We start from the raw sequence: 23,945 nt of genomic DNA, 5'->3' as shown, positions 1-23,945 counted from the left end.
TGTAAACAAACACTGGCGTTAGCGTTAGAAAGTAGCACTGCGTTGCGTGAAATCACTGCACCCAGAGAGGAGTGGTTAGGCAAAAAATTGTTCAGGGGGTGCTCCAGTAGCACACCATGTTACCGCGCTCGCGCGGGACTCCGTGCTGCGTCACGGATCTGGTTGACTCCGAGTTCGATTCCCGGACTCGCCGTCATTTGCCGAATGTCTCCCCCTGCTCTCTCTCCCGTTTCACCCTGCAACTGTCGGTCATGCTTGACCAGGAAAGCGATAAACGCTAAAAAATAAAGTTTAAAAAAAAAAAAATTGTTCAGAGTATATTTGCTTAGAAAACGTAAATGTCGAATTCAATTATTTTTTATTTCTCCACATGGTAAATACACAGGTCACAATATGTTTACAGGAACATTTTGGAGTTGTATTTGGAGTGTATTTCGTGACTGTAGGGAACTTCAGGGTAAAAGTCTGACCCACTTCCAGTGATGAAGCTAAGCTACGCTAACGGTGCGGGCATTCCCTAAGCCTAATGCATGCAGATAGACAAAAAAAAGTATGTATCTTCTTGTCTAACTCCAGGGAAGATGTTAAATAAGCTAATTTCCCAAAATGTTGGAGTTTTCCTTTAAGATATGTCATTTACTGGAATATTTATCTTTGAAATGGTCAAATAATCTATTCTATTTCATCATTCAAGTCTCTGGTTTAAACTCAAACTGGCTTTCACAGACATGCCCCAGACTTTACCAGAACATTTATTTTCTGTTTACTGCAGAGCAAGGGGACTGGGAGACACATGTTACTGACCAGACACTCTGCATCATTGATGGCTGTCGGAATGTAGAGCTATTATTTTAACATGTAAGACGAAGAAAATATCACTTCCAGCTCCTTTAACGTGGGACTATAATCTTTGACTGAGGTTTAAATTATTCCTCCAAAGAGTCAGTTCTAACTTGTGCTGTTAAGTCAGTCTGGAGAATTGTCCATGTCAGTGTGATGACCTGTATCACTATTCAGTTAATATCTTGTGTACAGTATTATTTTGTTTTGATAGCTTCACTTCTGCTCCACATAAATAATAAATAACACTCAATAGATGTATCAAGTCTGTTCCATACATCAGACCAGCACATCTGGCTAGTTTGGCTTTATTGCGTTCATGACAACTTTTGGGGGAAAACAAACACCATTAGATCGCCGTTGTATTTGGCCCACATAAAATAAGTTGGCAGAATGCTTGCATTTATTGAAATCTTTGTTTTTGTTAGTGCATCATGTTAAGTTAAGCAATTATTTCCCAACACTGGCCACCACTGAGCGTTGATGTCTTTGTGAAAACTTTAAAGCTACATTACATCCACTTTCATGACATGCCTCTTCAGTCTTTTCCCCTATGGTCTTTCCCCATTCAGTGGTAGGATAGTTCCCCATTTCCCTACCTAGACATTTAATATAACGCTCATCTCTGGGTGAGCGAACACTTTGATAGTCTTCAGTAGGACTTGTTTGTTGTGTAGATTGTGAACAAACACTGCCTACCTGCTGGTTACTCCACACGCCGTTCCCCCAGAGGCGTGGTGATCACAGTGCTGATGACACGGCGCTGGTCTGATGTATAGCCTGAATTCCCCTCATTCAAGTCTGGTCCGTCTCCGATTATATTATGTCATGGATAGTTAAAAAATAATAATAAAACTCAAGCCACTGCTCAAGAATGCTACTGAAATATTCAGGCATAACTACTTTAGGTTCAAGACCTACTCTGTCATTTCAAAACCTCGTACACTCCCAGGATTCCCGCACCAGGGCCGTGCAGAGACCTTTAGAGGGGCAGGTGCTAACATTTTTAAAAGGGCACATGTATCAAAATGTTAGAGGGAGGGCGACACTTCGCACAACATAACAGAAAGCCATGCACCTCAGACAGACAGGCATTCAAATATTTATTTAGAATATTAATTGTTAAAATTATTCTTGATGAGGACCATGGGCATTGCCCTTTACAATTTTTTTTAATAATAATAATAAAAAAAAGGGCACTTTGGCCATCAAGGGGCACATGGGCAAGTGCTTGGGCACCCAAAGCCCTCCCTCTCTGCATGTGCCTGCCTGCCACCACACCAAATCATTGTTTACAAAGTGGGCCTGGATCATACTCTGCTATTCAGTCTGCCTGTGGACCGGGTCATGTTTCTGGGCATTCATTTACAAGTGTTTGATCCAAAACCTCAACAGCATATACCACCACACCAATCATTACCATCACCTCAGAATACTTTCCAATTACTTAAGCCCTCCGTGAATTTCATCATAAAGTGTGAAAACAGCTCATTTGAATTAGACTGAACCCCTGTCCTGCTCTATTCTGGTCCCATCTCGTTAGTCTAGCCTCGGTGTAATCCTGACCCCAGTGATCCGCTTGCCTGTCTGTTTGTTGACGAGGGAGAAGTCTCCTGGAGCATGTCTGCTCCGCCGGCTCCGCTGGGGCTCTCAGACTCTGCTTTCTGATGTCAGAAAGAGCCCTGCTGCAGACGGAAGGCCGAGCTGCTTGATCGCTCACCGCTGACGGCAGGAAATTAACAGAGATGTGGCTGATATTACCAGGTGGTGTCTGGATGGGAATATTAAAATACTGGTAAAAAGTTTTTTTTAGAGAGAGAGAGAGAGAGAGAGAGAGAGAGAGAGAGAGAGAGAGACAGCAAGAGAGACAGGGAGACAGAGAGCGAGACAGACCGAGACAGCGAGAGATGGAGAAAGTGAGCGATGGAGTGAGAGACAGAGACAGCGAGACACACATAGAGAGGCCAATGCAGAGAAGCCTAGTCTTCACATCTGACCAAGAAACCTGAGAGTTGATAAGATCAGGATCTTTGCACCTCGACGTGTTAAAAAGCGAGCAGCTTGCTGATGTACTGCAGTGTCCTTGAAACACAAACACTGCCATTTCCATCCAGATTAGCATACAAACCCAAAGGAAGCCTCATACCTCTAATGGGTTTTATGACAATCTGCCTTATATATACACGAGTATCTTAACACATTCCCCGCCAATCCCGTTGTACAGCGTGTTTGCCGGCCATGCGAATTCTGCCAGACCACGCTGTACAGCGTTATTGAGATCATATTTAATTTTTTCACCATGGCATTCATAATTCCGCCACCCAGCCTCTGGTGATACAGTGGGACCCTGAACAATAGTGCAACGCCTCAATACCGCCGCCTGGTGGATGATCGGGCGAGTTACAACCGGAAGTGGCCATCGGTGCATCTGGGAAATCCATCCGGCAGTCACATATCGTTGCGGGACTACAGACAAACACTGGCGTGCATATGGATAGCTGCCATAACTCAATAATCGATATGATTTGGGCGTTTATTGCGCCATACAAACCGGAAATGGATCTAGTAGATCGACGTCAAATAAGTGGGAACTTTTTCCTCCAGTCTCATCGGCGAACGGTAAGAGGACAGTAACGTTATTTTCAAGCCGATTGTACATTTCTTTATTTACAAACCATCTGATCAATAAATCAACCCATAATACATAAAGCATTTACTGACGATCATTTTTTAATATAGTGTGTATCGGGAATAAACTGCAGTTCATCATCTATATATGCGTTTATGCCTATAACTCACGTTCTATGAATTACTGCAGAAAACGATAAAAACATACTTATATTCTAGAAGGTATTTTTGGAAGAATCTATGAATGAAAAAGTATAACGTTCCTACATCCTGAACGATAGATAATCGATGTTGAATGGGCCATAGTAATGTCAATTTAGCAATACAATTTAAAAAGTTATAGCCCTGCAAAGGTGAAAATCTCCATAGGCTTAGAGTGGTGGCAGTGAGCCTACATTAAAGGATATAACCGTGGCAGGGAATGTGTTAATATTTAATGTAGATGAAACAAGATGTTGTGTTTACTCCATTCCCCAATACGATTATATTATTATTACTACTACTATGCATCGAGTATAATATTTTACAAAACCTTGTATGAAACAAGACTGAAAACAGTTCAGACACACAAAGCAACATTCATTAGAAATACTGTGTGTGTGCGTGTGTGTGCACATGTTTCAACAGACTGCTGGTCGAGACAGATCCATGATGTTCATATATATTTTATATAATGTATATCAAACTAAAACTAATACAGCATCAAACTTAAAAAGGGATCAAGAAAAAAAAAAAAAGAAAGAAAACCGAACAAAAAGGAGCAGTTGGTTGGCTTGTGGAGCAGCAGACCAGGAGGAGGAGGAGGAGGAGGAGGAGGGCAGATCCTAGGAACGGGGGTGTTGTCCAGTCTCTCTGGCCGATAATGGAGAAGGGGGGGTGGAGAGGTAGGGGGCTGGGGTCACTGTAGGCTGCATAGGGTTGGGGGGGGTGGCAGCGCGAGGGAGGCAGGGGACCCGAGGCTCAACACAGGTGCAGATAGTCCAGCCTTCTCCAGGTCACATTTTCTTCTTGCCGTTTTTGTTTATAGTTTATCATTTTTTTTCTTTTAGCATTTCTTTATTCAAACACAAAAAACCATGGTCTAAAAAAAGCAGCCTCGGTGTGTCGAACGTGGAGGGTGGGTAAGAGTCTTTTTATTTAATTTTATTATTATTTTTTTTGTTTTAGTTTTTCTTTTGCGTGACAATGTTTCGTCTACTCAGTTTCTTTTATTTATCATACTGTGTTGTGTTTGTGTGAGGCAGAGAAATACCATGACACAGCAGAGAGCGAGAGAGAGAGAGAGAGAGAGAGAGAGAGAGAGAGAGAGAGAGGAGAGGGAGAGAGAGAGAGAGAGTTTGGCTGTGTGCTTGGGATACTGTCTTTGCTTCTCTGTGCATTACGTGTACACTAGGCATTCATGTACCACGAACAGGCTGAGAGCAGAGAAGCTTAGTGTTGGTGTATGCAATTGCATGAGTGTGTGTCTGTGTGTGTGTGTGCGCACATCTGTGTGCATTCCGGTGTGTTCATGTATGTCTGAGAGGGTGGGGTGTGTGTGTGTGTGTGTGTGTGTGTGTGTGTGTGTGTGTGTGTGTGTATGTGTGTGTGTGTGTGTGTGTGTATGTGTATACGTGGGACCCATTCTAGGTGACTAGTGTGCGAGTCCAGTCTGTCAGTCAGTCAGTCAGTCAGTCAGTCAGTCAGTCCCACAGCGAAGCAGCAGCCCAGTCCTACTCTTTAGGCTCCAGGAACAGAGTCTCCTGAGGATGCAACTTGGCCTCCAATAGAGTAGACTCTGGATCCATCTGGGTGATCTGGAGAGAGATACAGAGAGAGAGAGATACAGAGAGAGAGAGATACACAGAGCGAGGGTGAGAGAGAAATGGGGAGGGAACACATTAGAAATCTTGATACCTCACATTCGGACATTGAAAACGGTGTGAACTCCCTCTGTGAATGTCTCGGTGTATATATCCCTTCCAGCCAATCTCCAGGAGAGAGTAGTGTGTGTGTGTGTGTGTGTGTGTGTGTGTGTGTGTGTGTGTGTGTTATTCTAACATCATGTTTAAAAGGCTGGATGGAGAGGCAGTAATCTGAGCGGCCAGCACTTGGTTTCCCTAAGAGGTCCATCAGGTTTGTTTTCCTTTAAAAAAGGCTGAAGTCCAGACCAAACCACAGAGGTTTACAGGACGGGTCTATCTTGGTCTTGGTCAATGTGTGTAGTGTGTGTGTATGTGTGTATATATGTGTGTGTGTGTGTGTGTGTGTGTCTGGGGGGGGGGGGGGGTTAGGCGGGTGGGAGAGCAGTGTAGTATGTGCATGTTTTCCGCCCGATAACAATCACTAATTTCCCCACTTATAAAAGGTCAAACAGTAACGTTGCGGTGGTGTAAGAGGTGAAGGAGGTTAAGAAACAGCGTATTAATACTCATGAGGACAGTCGTTCTCTTAAGGAAGCACGGGAATAATGCAATGCCACCCACAACGTAGCAGATTGAGTTAGCCATGTTGACGTAAGGGGCTCTGACCTATGCTGTTTAAGATGGACACACGGACACCCAGCCTGTGGGCCTCCTAGCTTATGTGAGATAATCACCGGAGGGGTTGTGTTACATAGGGCCGGTTCTAACACCTGGGCCGTGTGACCGTGAGGCTGTGTGACGCAGAGAGTTGTCCGGGGCTTATCCTGTGGTGTCAGCCCCTCCGATTAGGGCTCCTATTCTAACCCCCCTGCTGGGGTAATTAAGCAGCTTGCAGGGCCGCACCGCTACCTGCTCCAGAAGGTCAAAGGGCAAGCCGAGCGCGGTAGAGGTCAAACTGACTTGATAGTCACCGGGACCTTCTAATGAAGCGAATGAGACGTGAATGCTGAACGTGGACTTAATCAGAACTTGGCCTAAAGCTTTGGGCCTTTTGCAAAGACAACACCATCTCCATCGCTCTTTGTTACTGTAAGCATAACAAAAGCTTTTTAATTTAGAGGTGTTCAGGGCACCACAATCAAAATCTCTTGCATACATACGGACATACTATACTGTGTATATAAATAACACAATGCAGATATAATCTATTTACATAAGCTTTAAATTGTGGGTAACATATTGAAATTTTATACTTTTATGGTATACTGTATAGATCAAATTGCTTCAAATTGAGTATCGGAAAATGCTATGTCACTCAATACCAAATTTCAGTACGTAAGTAGTTAATCTCATCAGTGAGCCAATAAGCATGCTTGTTCCAAGATACAAGGCTTGTGATTGGCCGTTTCTTCTGATTGGCTAATACAGTAAAGTAGGTATGGGGAGGGGGGGGGGGGGGGGGGGGTTGTATAGTTTTGGTATCGGTATCAAATCTTGGTATAATTTATTGGCACCACTAACAAAGAAGGTAACAACTCATAACCCACAGCCGATACCCTGCCTAAGATAACATCCCATAACCCACAGATACCCAGCCTAAGGGAACACCACTGACAACCCACAGATGGGTCCAGTTGAGTAGCAGTCTTTCACAGGCTGAATGTGACGGTAGCTCAGGAGGTAGAGCAGCCATCTGGTAATCAGAAGGTTCCTGGTTCGATTCCGGTCGAAGTGTCCTTGAGCAGGACGCTTAACCCCTAACTGCTCCCGATGAGCAGGTCGGCTTGTATGGTCGCCTCCGCCGTCGGTGTGTGAATGTGTGAGTGAATGGGTGAATGTGAGGCATAGGTTTTAAAGCGCTTTAGATAAAAGCGTTGTATATGAATGCAGTCCATTACCAGTCTACATAGTCTGCTCTGGTCCTAAACAACCTTGGATCTGGTTCCAGTGGCTCCTAATACCGCTTACATGTGATTATGCGAGTCTTCATACAGCAGTAGCCCTTTCAATATGACGACAGCATTTCTTTAAAACTTGGGAGGAGGATGAACCGGCATCAGAGAGGTGGTTGGAAATGTCACGCCAGTGGCAGCGTCTTTGACTCCCGTCTCTTTCAGCTCCTTGTCCTCATTTCAACGTGTCATTTAGACTCTTGACTTCTCAGCGGGATCCTGGGGAGCCCGGGGCGGCAGGGAGGGGCTGTCACATCAACCTAACGCACCTCAGCTAGTTAACCACCTCATAGCACTGCAGGGGGGGAAATATAGTGTGATGCGTAATGAAATGGCGTGTCATGTGTGTGTGTGTGTTATGCGTGTGTGTGTGTGTGTTTTATGTGTGTTACATCCCTGCGGCTGCACGGCTCCTCTTCCCACCTCGGGAGGCGCGCTTCGCAAATGGCTGCCATGCTAATGAACCCGACAGGCTGTTATGACACCACAGCATCAGGTAGGAGTAAATGAGACTGTAGGGTGGAGCAGGTGTAGTAGGTGTGTGTGTGTGTGTAAGCAGAGTAATTGAGTGTCTGTGTGTGTATACGTGTGCGTGTATGTGTGTGCGCGCGAGCGAGTGCACTAGGGAGGGAGGAGGAGAGGAGAAGCAGAGCGTCTGACTTCTTGCAGAGAGAAAAGCAGAGAAACAAGATGCCACACTGACACAGGAAAGACGGCGCCATCGGTGGTTGTTTACATTGTTATCCAATTAACAGACCATAAGCGCGGAGGCATCTGTCAACAAACAAGGGCTGTTGTTTTTCCGCCGCTCTGCCTCGGCCATATTCTCCCCGCCTGCTCCTAAACACGGCCATGCAGGCATATAGACACAAGCGAGACCTCTGCATTGCGGTTTGGCGAAGACGCTTGGTATCAATCAATTAAGATGGGAGAAATTGACAGTCGGATGCTTCTGAAATGCCAATTATTACATGGATTATTGAAGTGTCTATGATGATCAATTATGTTAAATGATGCACTATTTGATGATGCACTGAACGGTCAAAATATTGTAGATGATTGCAAGGGAAAAAAGTATCCTTACGTTTTGGATTCATCAATTTCCGAAGGGAAAATTCATAATTTTGACTGAATAATAATCTGATTGAATTCTGCATGGCTGGCATGTAGCTGGCCAATATAAAATAATATAATCACCTGTTGTAATATTGTCATTAAGAATTCAATGCCGGGGCGGCTAGGTGGTGCAGTGGGCAAGGCGCTCACCACCAATGCAGGAGACGCTGGGTTCGAGCCCAGCTCTCCGCATTGCCATCAGCTTGGCTGGTCGTTCATACTAATACAATTGGCAGTATTAGAGGGCGGTTAGGTGGTCGAGCGGAGATTGCGTTCGTCACCAGCCCCGGAGCTGAGTTGGATTTGCCTGTTCGAATCCAGCTCACAGCTCCGGGGTTGTCACCAGCTTGGCTGGCCGTCTGCACTGATACGATTGGCTGTATCAGAGGGTGGGAGAAGCTGGCGGGGTGGGTCCGGGTCGTTGTAAACAGCGACTCCTACAGTTCGGTCGGGGCGCCTGCTAAGCGCGGATTGGACGTGAGGGGGATAGTGTGGTCCTCCCACACGCTACGCCCTCTCAGTGAGAATCCGCGCTGCCAGGTGAAAAGAAGCGGTGATTGGCTGGACGTGTGTCGGAGGAAGCACGTGGTAGCCTCCACTCTCCCATATGATCTGACTGTAGGGGGTAAAGCGCAGCGACCAGGAAGGGACTGGGAATTGGCATACGACTAACATTGGGATGGGGAGAAAATCGGAGGAAAAATGGAGGGGAAAAAAGAAAAAAAAAAAAAAAAACAATTGGCAGTATTAGGGGGTGGGAAGCTGATGGGTGGGGATCGGACGTTGTGGACAGCGACTCCTACAGGTCGGTTGGTGCGCCTGCGCAGCAGAATCAGGAAGCGACGGGGGCGGCGTGCCCTCCAAACGCAGACCCCGACGCTGAGAGATCGCGCTGTGCAGGTGAAAAGATGCGACGGCTGCTTCCTCGAGTACCGGAGGGGACACGTGATGTAAGGCTTAGTCCACATTGCAGCCGGCTTGTGGGAGGCATGGCCTAACAACGTTCGAGACAGGGGAGGGTAGAATTGGACGATACGAAATTGGGATGGGAGAAAAATAGAAAATGGGAGAAAAAAGTAGATACAAAAAAAATAAAAAAAATAAATGCAGAGGCGCCTTGGCGGCGCACCACGTAGCTGCGCTTGCAGCGTACGCGCAACATCCTGGGTTCGAATCCGGCCCAGGACTTGCATGTCCTCCCCCATTTCTTCATCCAATTTCCTCTCTGACTGTCCTATCCACAATAAAGCAGAAAATGCCATAAAAATGTAAAAAAAATATTATAAATGTAAAAAAAATAAACAAAAAAGAAATTCAACGCCATCATATTTTATATTGAAACCTGGAACCAAATGAAAGAGATGGCATTTCAAGGCAATCTTTATTATTATTATATTATCTATTATTTATCTCGAAAGAATTGTATGAAAACAAACACAACTATACTTGGATGTATTGTAGACAAGCTGTCGCCACACATTGACAGAGAAAAATAACAGGCTAATATTGACCTAGCTTTAATAATCATTACCAAAATAACTGATTTCCGGTTAACATAATGTAATTAACATTACAGGTGAAGTTCAAAATAAATAGTTTGGAATTACAAATCACTTCGTCCAAATGAATAAAACACACTGATAACAGCCGAGGGGAGGCATGAACGAAAAGAGAAAGAAAGAAAATAAACACAGGCTCTGGAGATGTCCGTTTCCAACATAATCAAACGCACAGCTGAAACAACGCATTTTTAATGAAGCCATTACTGGCCCTACTATGTTAATTAAAACCAAATAGCTTGTCTGTTTTAAACTAGTGTTGTCAAGTGTTTATTTGGCCAATTACAAAAGCTGTGGGAGATCATTATCTGGTGCCAGGAGCAGTGACAACACGTAGCGCAGGGGCGTGAACACGGCAGAACAGAACACAACACATCACTTCAAAAGGGAACGCCGACCGCACGGCCCAGGCTGGACGGGGAGGCAGACGGGGGGGGGGGGGGGGGGGGGACAAGAAAGACATGGGGAACAAGAGTGAAAGGAGAAGAGGAAGGCGGGAGGGGGGGGTAGGGGGTGGAGGGAGGCTAAGGAGAAAGGGATAGAGGGCCAAGGGTAAAGACAAGTAGAAAGAGAATGAGAAATGGAGGGAGAATTTGGACAGACTGCACTGCCAGGAGTGAGAGAGAGAGAGAGGACAGGAAGAGGAGAGGAAACAGGGGGGGGGGGGGGGGGGGAGAGGGAAAGTTGGAGGAGGAGCAGAGGGGCGAGAGTGGGGGGGGTGTGATCCCCGGGGAAACGGATGAAGAGAACAGCTTTTAACTTCAAGAGAGGAAGAGGAGAGAGACGTCTGCTCCTCGCTATAGGCGAATATATACACGGCCTAGGACGGAGCCAAGGCAAACACGTACACAAACGCACAAGCACACACACACACACACAAGCACAATAAGTGGTTGTGTTCAGAGATGGGGCAAAATGCCATAGAGCTATAAAGGTCTCCGGCTCCACTGCCACAGAGGTAAACTAGCCTGGCACCCCAGAGAGATACACCACCCACACTATATCACACATGTCAATCTATAAACCTGCCCCCCAGTCACAGACATGTAGGAGAATAGCAAGTAGACGGAGGAGACTCATAATATCGTGGGGTTAACGTAGACCTGGTGTCCCTAACTACCATCCCATGGTTGGAAATTTTTCCGGTTGCCATCTTGGTCCTAATCAGTCAACCTAGTATCCACAGTACCAGGTTTGAGCCAAAACGGATGCGAAAAGCCCAAATGATTGTGGTTATGGACAGACGGACGCACACAAACACTAGACATGAGTGATTACAATACAATTACAATGTGGGTGTATTGGTGAGCGATACCCAGACAGGATATTGTGAGGACGTTGTTCAGGAACCCACAATGAATTAAACGACTATAACAATAAACTGCAATAGTTCTTACTGTCAAACCGATCTTTCAGACACTGGGAAAAACCCCAGCGGTAGAACAGATGTCAAATCTATTTCAGTACAACATGCAGCTTCTTCGATGGCAAATGTTTATTTTCTCTGCCCGGTTAAGTTTTGTCTGCGAATGATTCGTCCCCATGATTCACACGCAGCTCTACCGTTTGATTGAGGTACAGTAGAGCTGGGGGATGGATCACGGTAAGGGGACACCAGGAAGAGAGTACAGTATCGCTCACACAGTGAGAAGAATAATATCACGGTTAGAGTGTGTTTGGGTGTCTGGAAGCAGAACCAACTGATTGCTGACTGGAACAACCTGACCGGGTATCATGCCAGGAGTCTAAACATGTTCACCGCAGGTCTGTGGAGGAAACACTTGTGAGACTAATATGGTGGGTTTGAGAACATCCAGTTACAGACCAGGGGGGAAATATTGAATGGAAAACTGAAAACTGAAACACTAATTGTTCTAAGCTAAGGGTAGTTTCCTAAACATCTGTAAAGCTTGTGCTAATCAGACCTGCTGCAGTACCGACAGAGTAAACCAGCAAGGCCAAAGGTGGAGATTCAAGAGTTTTATTTGTCACATACATACCAGGGCATACAGTAAAATGCGGGTAGTCCTGCCTGCATCGATTGTGCAATAATACAATAATAAAATAGACATAAAAAAAACAGGTAATAAGAAGACATAAGATGTGCATGATTAAAAATAGACATGCAAAATTCCTGAGAAGGCACTGGTTCCTATGTACACTACCATACAATATACAATTTTAACTCCGTCATTATGCTATATCTAAACTATACTATACAAGAACCACATCTGTTCTTTCCTTAAAGTGACTTTTATATTCCTCATTCCTTTAGTGACTTTTCCATTTAGTTTAAAGCAGGGGTCTCAAACTCGCGGCCCGCGGGCCAATTGTGGCCCGCTGGATGATATGTTGAGGCCCCCCAGATAATTAAAAAAAAATAATAATAAAGATTTCCCAAAAAAAGATTATTTATTTTTTTTGCAGTCATGTCATCACAAACACTTTGATTGCCCAAGGTTAAATTCATGATATACCATCCCTTGCCAGCTCTATTTAACATGGAGAAGTTCCCCTTCTTTGCAGGGCTATAACTTTTTAAATTCAATTGCTAGATTGCCATTATTAGGGCCCATTCAATGTCCTATATGTATTGTTCATGGTGTAGCAACGTTAAACTTTTTCATTCACATATTCATACTAAAATATGGTCTAAAGTATAAGTATGTTTTCATCTCTTTCTGCAGCTTTCTCCAGAACGTGATTTATAGCCCCAAATGCATTATATTGATGATCAAATACAGTTTGGTAGGAATCTGTGCGAGATAAAAAATTTCAACTGGACGTACTTCTAGAATTTACTACACGTCATCTGATGTTGACCGGATGGGCGAGGGGGCGTTTATAATTCCGTGGGCAACGTTATACCATTCATCTAATGTGGGTCATATGTTCATCATAGCAGTTTATATCGAACACGCTAAAACTACACGCTAAAACTCACCCCAGTCTCCTCGGGCCGTTGGGCGATCAGCGTCGAGTAGACAGTTTTCGATTATGGGATGTTGAAATGCCCGATCTATTTCCAGGTTGTATAATAGTATATATGTCCAAATCATGTTGTTTTTTCGAGTTATTTCCACCGATCGGCAGTTAAAGTTGCAGCATGTGTGTTGTGTGTGTATGTGTGTGTGCTCATGTGTACTTGTGTGTGGAGAGTAGGGCTGTCTTAAATACTTCGAAGCTTCGTTCGATGGCACAAGCTTCGAACATTAAAAAAAAAATCGAAGTTTAAAAAAAAAAAAAAAAGATAATTTTTTTTTTCAATTTTTCTTTTTTTACTTCGATTTGTGTGTGTGTGTGTGCGTGTGTGTGTGTGTGTGAGAACTACCCATCCCAGTTAGGACAGCCGAATCCCGTCCAATTTTTCGCCGTCGACTAAAGACTCACTTCTTCAACCATTATCTGAAATGAGTAAAAAAAAAAGAAAAAAAAGGAAAAAAAAGAAAAATCTAACCGTGACTAACCTTACTGTCATGCACTTTTCCTAATAAACGAACCTACACTGTAACACGCAACACTTTGATAAACATTGTTACTCAGCTGATAGTTGTACCCTTCTTGCTGTCTTGTCGTACAGAACTTGTAAGTCGCTTTGGATAAAAGCGTCAGCTAAATGACTAAATGTAAATGTGTGTGTGTGTGTGTGTGTGTGTGTGTGTGTGTGTGTGTGTGTGTGTGTGTGTGTGTGTGTGTGTGTGTGTGTGTGTGTGTGTGTGTGTGTGTGTGTGCGCGCGCGCGCATGGGGCCATTGGGTGGGGCCGGGGGACAAATACACTGGAGGAAAGTAACCCAGCTGAGCACTGCCCAAATTATATCATCACTATTGCCTGTTTGAAGGATATCATCCTCAAATACATATACACCTACATGCCTTGTAGAATTCCACACATAAGAAAGAAAGATACTGGGATGAATAAACAAAATAGGAAATAAAATTTAGATAAGGTGCTACTGAGATGTTTTGGTGAGTTCTTTGTTTTTTTGTGGAAGTTGCCCTTCTTAAAAATGCATGAACATTCACCGATAATTGGTCTGTAGTGGAGTCTACAAGGTCTACATTGCCGGACCATGTAGAATCCGGACCTTGTAGACTGACATAATTCTGTGCATAGTTTAGTCTACACAGGCCATATTTCAAATAATCAAAATCTTACTTCATTCATCTTAAACATTCTTGATTTGGGGGATTGGTAGTTCCCATGAAATCTGAAGTTGTTCAAACGACAACAGCGATCCACCTTGAATTAAATCACACAGCCGAGTGAAACCTTGTTGGCTCAGTCACGAAAGGGGCTACTTAATTAATTAATCCAACCCACTTTATTTATAGAGCACATTTAAAAACAACAAAGTTTATGAAAGTGCTGTACAAGTCCCACAACATAAGATAAAAAAATAAAAATAAAAATAAAAATAAAAAAATATATTTTTTTTAATTTAATTTTAATTTTTTTCCGAAGCTTTGAATTAAAATCGAAACTCGGCCCCGAAGCTTCGATTGCCAAAAAAAGCTTCGAAGGTCAGCCCTAGTGGAGAGTTCAGTGTTCTGATGGCCTGAGGGAAGAAGCTGAGCCGAAGTCTCTCTGTTCCCGTTGCGTGTGTACGTAGGCGTTGCCTGACCGCAGCAGCTTGAACAGGCTGTTGTTGGGGTGCACATGGACAATTGAGAAGGACAAGAATTAAAAATGTTGGACATGAAGAGAGGCTTGGAGAATCTCCTTTAGGGGGTATCTCTGTCTCAAGGAGGGGGGCTTCTCCAGTGGGAGAGCTGATTCCCCTCCAAACCGCCAATGTGGGAAAGAGTGCTAATCATAAGACTTATTTGATCTTCATTAAATTTTTTCTTAATGTGTTGTCAATTTAATTTTTTCATAAATGTATATAGTGATATTGGTGACATGGGAGGTACAGAGGTGGGCAGGCTGAGTTCAGTGGGGGGGAATGCCAGGGGGAGGGGGACATCGTTCCGGCGGTTCGAGCCGGGGGAGGGGGGGCCTTGCATGTTGTGGGATCGGTGGGGTTTCCTGGGGCCCTCGGCCGCCGTGGCCTAGGCGGTATGGTCACCGGGCTGGCACCGGGCTTGGGGGCGCGGGGGGCCATTGAGGCGTGGTGCTTGGGCCTTCAGCGGGTCTGGGCTTGTGGTTCTCGTGGGCCGGGGGGCTTGCGGTCGGGGGCGGGTGGGGGCTCTGGGTGCTCGGCTCTGCGCATGGTGGACCAGGATATGGGGGTGTTCTGTTTCTCGGGGAGGAGGGCGGGAGGGAGGGGTTTCTCTTGTGGGGGTCAGAGCGGCTGAGCTTTGACCGGGGGGGTCCTGTGTGTTGCGGGGTCGGTGGGCGTGGGGTGGGGCTCTCGGTGGCATGGAAAGTAACGGGCTGGGCTCGTGGGGGGGGGAGAATCTGTCCCTCTCCTCTGCTGGGCCTGGCCCAATTGATTCAAGGTACTGGTGTCGCTGGGGGCCCGGCTCCGCGTGCATCGGCCTGGGATATGGGGGAGTTCTACGGGCTTGACTCAGGGGGGGGAATGTCGGGGGGCTGAGCTTTGCCCAGGGGGGTCCTGTGTGTTGCGGGGTTGGTGGGCGTGGGGTGGGGCTCTCGGTGGCATGGGAAGTAACAGGCTTGGCTCAGTGGGGGGGAGTCTCCTTCCCTCTCCTCTACTGGGCCTGGCCCAATTGATTCAAGGTACCCGTGTCGCTGGGGGCCCGGCCCTGCGCGCATCAGCCTGGGATATGGGGGAGTTCTACGGGCTTAACTCAGGGGGGGAATGTCAGGGGGGAGGGGCCATCTTTTCCACGGTTTGGCCCGGGAGAGTGGGGTCTCGTGGGTTGGGGGTTCGTTGTGCGTGAGGTGGGGTGCTTGGTGGCATGGGAGGTAGCGGGCTTGGCTCGGTGGGGGAGTACCACCCCTCGCCCCTCTACTGGGCCTGGCCCAATCAAATTCAAGGGACCCGTGTCGCTGAGTGCTCAGCCCTGCGTGGGACGGACCTGGGATGTGGGGGAGCCCGGTTTCTAGGGGTGGATGGCGGGAGGGGTCCCTCTCATGGGGGTCTAGGCGGCTGAACGAGGCCATATTCAAGGGACCCATGTCTGTATGTTGTTATGGTATGGATGTCACTGCGTTGTATGTCTATAAATGTAAAAAAAAAAAAATGTAAGTTAAAAAGAAATTATAAAAAGATGTGTCCGGCCCATGGGGACATTAACGTGTGTCGTCGGTCCTTACAAATTAATTTGATTTGATTTGCTGAGGGAACAAGAAACACATTCGCAACTGCTAGTAATAATAATATTAAATAGATCAAATTAATTAAAACAACTTCCACTGCTTCACACTTCTGTTGTTTGTCCTGTATACTGACTGCAAGCAGAGTTTCCCCATATGGGATGATGAGAGTACAGAGACGAACTGAACTGTACTGAAAAGTTCTGTACTGCGCGAAGGCTGGCAGAAAACTTTGAAAAGGAGGTTTCAAACAGTTGTTTGTAGCATATTTAAAAGGCAATAGTGGCCTATGCTGTAATCCTGGCAGAGCAACAGTGAGCGCCTGGTCGCTGAGATGGAGGCTCTCTGTGCACCCTTTCATTTAATTACAACACAGAGCTGCAGGATTAAACAGAGGGGCTGCACCACCGCTCTCTCTTCCCATGGTTCACAGCCACACACTGCCAGCACCACCACTCTCCCAAATCACTCCTTTTTCTCATATCTTCTCAGTTTGTCTTCTTCTATCCTCTTCTCTCTCCAGTCCTTTCTCTCATTAAATCTTATCTTAGTTTGAACTGTCCTCTTCTACGTTCCTTCTACACTCCTCTCCTCTCTCGCCTCCTAATCCTCCTCCTCATGTTTCCATTGGAATTTCATCATCTTTATCTTTGTCTCAAAACGTGTTTACTCTCTCCAGTAAAAATAAATAGTGAATCCTTTAAGGGACAAAGTTGTGAACGGGGCATGTCATGTGTTTGCTTGAAAATATCTGTGTATGTGTTGAAAGTGTGTGATCGTGACGTGATTGATGTGTGTGTGTGCGTGTGTGTGTATGTGTGTGTGTATGCATGCTGTGCATAAAATGTGTGCATGTGCTAGTTTGAGGTGTTTGTGCCCCATAAGTCCCAATAGACGATGAGGGAACACTGCCTGGGCAAGTCTACTCGCACATGCGCATGCACGTGCACACACACACCTCTTCCCAACACCACCCCCTACACACACACACCTCTTTTGATTAATGGAAATCTCATCTTTGTTTCCAGAGGCAATTAAGTGGGTAGTTAAAACAGTGCTCATTAGCTAGCTAGCTAGCACAGAGTGTGGCGACCCAGCCCTCTAATGACACTTCTAGCTAGCTGGCTGCTGCTTGGCTACAGGAGAGAAGCCATGGAGAATACTTGTGTTAGTGCTGACTACTGTATCCCGACACACTTGACAGTGTATACACACTGGGCCTATGCTAATTAATATTCACTAAATAATACATGCAGGTGGTTGGATTTACAGTGGGCTTCACACACACACACACACTATGGGGGGGGGGGGGGGGGCTTTCAGGTCAAATTTTTTATGTGGTACTATAGGAGGCATATGAGTATATATGAATCTATATGGTGATTAATGGAATATATATTAAATCTATAGTGATTAAAAGAATATATATCAAATCTACAGTCAGGTCCATAAATATTTGGACAATCAACACACTTTTCATCAAGACCATGGAAAACAACTGTGTGTGGATGACAGAGGAATTATTTCCCTGGTGAAGAAAAACCCCTTCACAACGGTTGGCCAGATCAAGAACACTCTCCAGGAGGTAGGCGTATCTGTGTCAAAGTCAACAATCAAGAGAAGACTTCACCATAGTGAATACAGAGGGTTCACCACAAGATGTAAACCATTGGTGAGCCTCAAAAACAGAGAGACCAGATTAGAGTTTGCCAAAAAAACGAAAGAAAGTCTCTACAGTTCTGGATCAACATCCTACGGACAGATGAGACAAAGATCAACTTGTACCAGAATGATGGGAAGAGAAGAGTATGGAGTAACTGCTCATGATCCAAAGCATACCACCTCATCAGTGAAGCATGGTGGTGGTAGTGTTATGGCGTTAGCATGTGTGGTTGCCAATGGAACTGATTCCCTGGTATTTAGGTGGCTTTCACACTAGCCATTCAGGGTTGAATCAGAGCGCGATCCCACCAAAATAGGGTGTGATGAGAACGCCCCCCCCCGTCACCGGAGACGCTGATTCGCTCCAAACATGGACCGCTGGAGTAGGTGGTCTCGGGTGCGAACCAGCGTCCCCAACGACGGAGCGGGGCGTGGTGTGCAAGCTTACTGTAATGCTTTCACACTTGCTTGAATTTTGGGCAGATAAAAACATACAGCAACAACTGGACAATACCCACAAAAACAATATTTATGGGCAATTTGGCAAGTTCAGACCTCAACCAAACAAGCATGTTGAGCCTCACGGCTCAGTGGATGAAAACTTCGAGATGAAGCCACGTTACAAGCCCAAGATGCATTAGGCCTGGCAATTCTTTTGCCATTGCTATGTCTATACATTGGTTTCTTGTTCGAATGCATTTATTTCTATAGACTGATGTATTTTTCTGCCACGAAAAATGGAGCCTCTAATAATTGCCCAAAACTTAAGCTGTAAAAGATAAGCTAAAACGCGTACAAAGCCACTTATTCTGAGATGATAATTCATGTATCTGGATAACCAATGCACGGATTTTGTCGAGGCAGGTAGCGTTATTTCGGGAAAATTGATATCTAGTCTGGTGTAGTTTTCGTCCACGAAAAATGGAGGCTGTAATAATTATTATTGCTAGAGAGTCTCTATGAATAATAATAATTAGAGCGCTCCCTCAGCTCTGTGACCGTCAGATCAGACTCCTAAATCTGCTGCAGCAGTGCAAGCCTTGCCCCTCCTCCTCCCCCTCACAGACCCACGTCAACAAACCATTACGGCAAGAGTCTAGTGTATGAGCAGCTCAGAGCTCCTCTTTCAACATAACTGAAGCATTAAACAAAATGACCCAGTCAACGAACTATTCATTTTAGTTTATTAATGCATGAGGCGTTGTCTAATGTTATATAGCTACTGATAGCTCCTGATATCATCAGTTTGGCATTCGATTTCGCAGGTGCTGGCTAACTGGCAATCGTTCTGTGATCTAGCGTTAGTACCTGGCTGGTGCTGGCTAACTGGCTATCGCTCTGTGAGCTAACGTTAGTACTAGGCTGGTGCTGGCTAACTGGCTATCGTTCTGTGAGCTAACGTTAGTACTAGGCTGGTGCTGGCTAACTGGCTATCGTTCTGTGAGCTAACGTTAGTACCTAGCTACCGTTACTGTTTAAACAAAAATGTTAATAAATGGGAGCTTCCTCAAACAGCCATCTCTTTCCCAACAATCCCCTCTGTGCACGAACCCTTACATATGATAATTAAACATTAAAACACCTGCGGCTTATAGTCCAGTGCGGTTTATATATGTACACATCATTCAATTTAGCTGCTGCGGCTTATATTCAGGTGCGCCTTATAGTCCGAAAATTACGGTATATACTAAATCTATATGGTGATTAAAGGAGTATATATTAAATCTATATGGCGATTAAAGGAGTATGTATTAAATCTATATGGAGCTACTTTGAATGTGTGGTATTACACTTTTTGAATCTCGACACCAATCCAGTTCCACTGGGACTAGAATAAGGCACGACCCCCAGGCAGAACTCACATTTCTGGGTGAGCCAATTACAGCTGTGGATGTCTCCTGCAGGGGTGCTAGTTATAATGTAGAGCAGCCTATAGCCCACCTGCCTGAGGACAGGGGACTGGTAAAGGACAACAGTCTCAGTTCTGCTCTAAAGACAGGGGACTGGTAAAGGACAACAGTCTCAGTTCTGCTCTAAAGACAGGGGACTGGTAAAGGACAACAGTCTCAGTTCTGCTGAGGACAGGGGACTGGTAAAGGACAACAGTCTCAGTTCTGCTGTATGGACAGGGGACTGGTAAAGGACAACAGTCTCAGTTCTGCTCTAAAGACAGGGGACTGGTAAAGGACAACAGTCTCAGTTCTGCTCTATGGACAGGGGACTGGTAAAGGACAACAGTCTCAGTTCTGCTCTATGGACAGGGGACTGGTAAAGGACAACAGTCTCAGTTCTGCTGAGGACAGGGGACTGGTAAAGGACAACAGTCTCAGTTCTGCTCTATGGACAGGGGACTGGTAAAGGACAACAGTCTCAAGACAGGGGACTGGTAAAGGACAACAGTCTCAGTTCTGCTCTAACGACAGGGGACTGGTAAAGGACAACAGTCTCAGTTCTGCTCTATGGACAGGGGACTGGTAAAGGACAACAGTCTCAGTTCTGCTGAGGACAGGAGACTGGTAAAGGACACCAGTCTCAGTTCTGCTCTATGGACAGGGGACTGGTAAAAGACAACAGTCTCAGTTCTGCTCTATGGACAGCTGAGCTCTAACAGACTGAGGTCCAAACGACACAGAACCACATTGCCCAGCATATTGTTGGCCAATGTGCAATTGATAGGAAATAAACTGGATGACATCAGAGCACGGATCCAATTCCAGAGGGACATTCGGGATTGTAACGTCCTCTGTTTCACAGAAACTTGGCTGAGTCCAGATGTCCCGAATCACGCAATAGAACCGGCAGACCACTTCTTCGTTCTCCGATAGGACCGGACGGCAGAAGAGTCACTAAGGACGAAGGGAGGCGGCATTGCCTTCATGATAAACAAGGAGTGGTGCGATTTAGGCAACACAAAGGAACTGTCTAACCACTGCTCCCCAGACCTGGAGTTTATCACGATAAAATGTCGACCCTTCTTCCTCCCAAGAGAGTTAACGTCCATCATCCTCATCGGAGTGTACATTCCACCACACGCGAACACTGGGGTCGCACTTTCAAAACTTCACGACGAGGTAAACAAACTCCAGGCAGCTAATGTTGACGCTGCCATTTTGGTTCTGGGCGATTTCAACAGCGCGCGTCTTAAAAAGGTGCTGCCGAATTTCTATCAGCATGTGACCTGTCCCACCAGAGGCGAGAACATATTAGACCATGTATACTCGCAATTTAAGAATGGGTACAAGTCACAGGCTCTTAGTCCATTCGGTAAAAGCGATCACGCCGCAATATTTCTTTTGCCAAAGTACAAACAAAGTCTCAAGCGAACGCCGGTGGTCTCGCGAGAGGTTAAGCATTGGGCCGTGACGTCAGAGGAGTCACTCCAAGCTGTACTGGAATGCACAGACTGGAGTGTATTCCGTGATAACACAGCCAATATTAACGAATACACCGAAACGGTGATTGACTATGTCTGTACTCAGGTAGAAGAAACAATCCCCTCCACCAAAATTAAAATCTACCCAAATCAAAAGCCCTGGGTAGACAAATCCGTCCGTGAGGCTCTGAAAGTGCGCACATCAGCATACAACACCGGGCTGGTGACAGGCAACATGGAAGAACACAAGATGGCAAGATACAACGTCAGGAGAGCAGTAATAGAGGCAAAACGGCGTTACAGGGATAAAGTTGAACTTCAGTTTGAACAGGCTGACTCTAGAGGCATGTGGCAGGGCCTCAGAACAATGACAGACTACAAAGGCACCCCCCTCAAACTGAACAGTGACATCTCCTTAGCAAATGATCTCAATTCCTTCTATGCGAGGTTTGAGGCTGTGAATAACAACACCAGCCTACAAACCACGGCAATGGGGGGGGGGGGGGGGGTCTGCTGATGGAGACTCAGTGTTCAGGGTAACAGAGCATGAGGTGAGACGGATCTTTAAAAAAGTGAATATCAGGAAGGCAGCAGGACCGGACGGCATCCCCGGCCGCGTCCTAAAAGTCTGTGCCGACCAACTGGCCCCGGTATTCACTGACATCTTCAACCTGTCCTTGGAACAGGCTGTCATCCCCACCTGTCTGAAGAAGTCCACCATCATCCCTGTACCCAAAAAATCTACGCCCGCTTGCCTCAACGACTACCGCCCTGTAGCCCTCACCTCCATAGCCATGAAGTGCTTTGAGAAGCTAGTGAAGGGCTACATCTGTTCCTCCCTCCCCATCAACCTGGACCCTCTGCAATTTGCATATCGCCCCAACAGGTCCACGGAGGACACCATAGCCCATGTGCTGCACACAGCAGCATCACACCTGGACAAGAGGCAGGGGAACTATGTGAGAATGCTGTTTATCGACTACAGCTCAGCATTCAATACCATAGTCCCCTCCAAACTCATAGCCAAGCTCAGGGACCTGGGCTTGAACTATGACCTGTGCCAGTGGGTCTTGGACTTCCTGACGGGCAGACCCCAGGTGGTAAGAGCCGGCAACTGCACCTCCTCATCCATCACGCTCAACATAGGGGCCCCCCAGGGCTGTGTTCTGAGCCCCCTCCTCTACTCCCTGTACACACATGACTGCGTAGCACAGCGGAACAGCAACACCATCATCAAATTTGCTGATGACACAGTAGTGGTGGGCCTGATCTCTGCCAACGACGAAAGGGCCTACCTGGAAGAGGTAGAGAACCTGTCACAGTGGTGTCAGGAGAACTGCCTCTCCCTGAACGTCAGCAAAACAAAAGAGATGATTGTGGACTTCAGGAGGTCGGGGGTCAAGGACTACAGCCCCCTCAGCATCGACGGGGCACCGGTTGAGAGAGTGAACAGTTTCAAGTACCTCGGAGCCCACATATACGAGGACTTGACATGGACCACACACATTGACAGTGTTGTGAAGAAGGCACGACAACGCCTCTACTTCCTCAGGCGCCTAAGGAAGTTCCAAGTCAGTCAGAAGATCCTTAGGAACTTCTACTCATGTACAATAGAGAGCATCCTGACTGGCAACATCACCTCCTGGTTTGGGAATAGCACTGCACAAGACCGTAGCAGACTACAAAGAGTGACACGTTCAGCCGAACGCACAATTGGAGGGGGGCTTCCCACCCTCCAGAACATTTACAACAAGCGGTGCAAGGGGAAGGCTAAGAGAATTATTAAGGACTCGAGCCACCCGAACAACTGCCTCTTTGAACTGCTGCGGTCAGGAAAGCGATACCGGAGTCTTAAGGCGAGCACAGAAAGACTCAGAAGAAGCTTCTATCCCCAGGCCATCAGGCTGCTAAACGAACAATAATCGCTAAACGAACAATAATCACTATGCAACAACCATCAAATGCACACAGCACACACACCCACACGCACACACTCACTCAAACAAACAACACACTGCAGCACCCACTCTCCACACTTTAGATCACACAAACACACTTACACTTTATATTTATTGATAAAGGATTTGCACTACAACTCGTACACCTACTGTGAATTGTACCTAAATTGCACCTCGTCCCATTTCTCCATTTCTGCCTTGCACTATATAGTATTGTATATTAGTACACTGCACAGTATTGTATATTGTATGGTAACTACGTCTATTCTGCATCGAACATTGTACATATGTCTAAACTGAACACTGTGACCTCTTTTTTTTACTTCTAATTTTACTATGTTTTTATTTCATACTTATCTTGTCTTGCACAGTCTCTGGAGCGCAACAGTAAGAAGCATTTTGTACAAAAGTATTCTGTACTTCTGTATGACAACTATTAAAGAAACTTGAACTTGAAACTTGAGGGGACTGGTAAAGGACAACAGTCTCAGTTCTGCTCTAAAGACAGGGGACTGGTAAAGGACAACAGTCTCAGTTCTGCTCTAAAGACAGGGGACTGGTAAAGGACAACAGTCTCAGTTCTGCTCTAAAGACAGGGGACTGGTAAAGGACAACAGTCTCAGTTCTGCTGTATGGACAGGGGACTGGTAAAGGACAACAGTCTCAGTTCTGCTCTAAAGACAGGGGACTGGTAAAGGACAACAGTCTCAGTTCTGCTGAGGACAGGGGACTGGTAAAGGACAACAGTCTCAGTTCTGCTCTAAAGACAGGGGACTGGTAAAGGACAACAGT

At 45.9% G+C, this 23,945-nt stretch overlaps 1 protein-coding gene across 1 annotated transcript in view; it reads right to left on the bottom strand.

Annotated features, from left to right (window-relative positions):
- Nucleotides 1–4,917: 4,917 nt before the first annotated feature.
- The window catches only part of faf1 (Fas (TNFRSF6) associated factor 1), a 184,488-nt gene continuing 165,460 nt past the window's right edge, over nucleotides 4,918–23,945 (bottom strand). Inside the window, exon 19 of the mRNA XM_084308912.1 lies at nucleotides 4,918–5,264. Within this exon, the coding sequence (XP_084165038.1) occupies nucleotides 5,181–5,264 (84 nt within the window). The 3' untranslated portion in view covers nucleotides 4,918–5,180. The remainder of the gene's footprint in view (nucleotides 5,265–23,945) is intronic.

The sequence above is a fragment of the Notolepis coatsorum genome (assembly GCF_963971535.1).
Source record: "Notolepis coatsorum genome assembly, chromosome: 2".
Classification (NCBI taxonomy): Eukaryota; Metazoa; Chordata; class Actinopteri; order Aulopiformes; family Paralepididae; genus Notolepis; species Notolepis coatsorum.
Note: the sequence above shows the minus strand (reverse complement) of the source record. Positions and strands in the feature narration are given on the sequence as shown.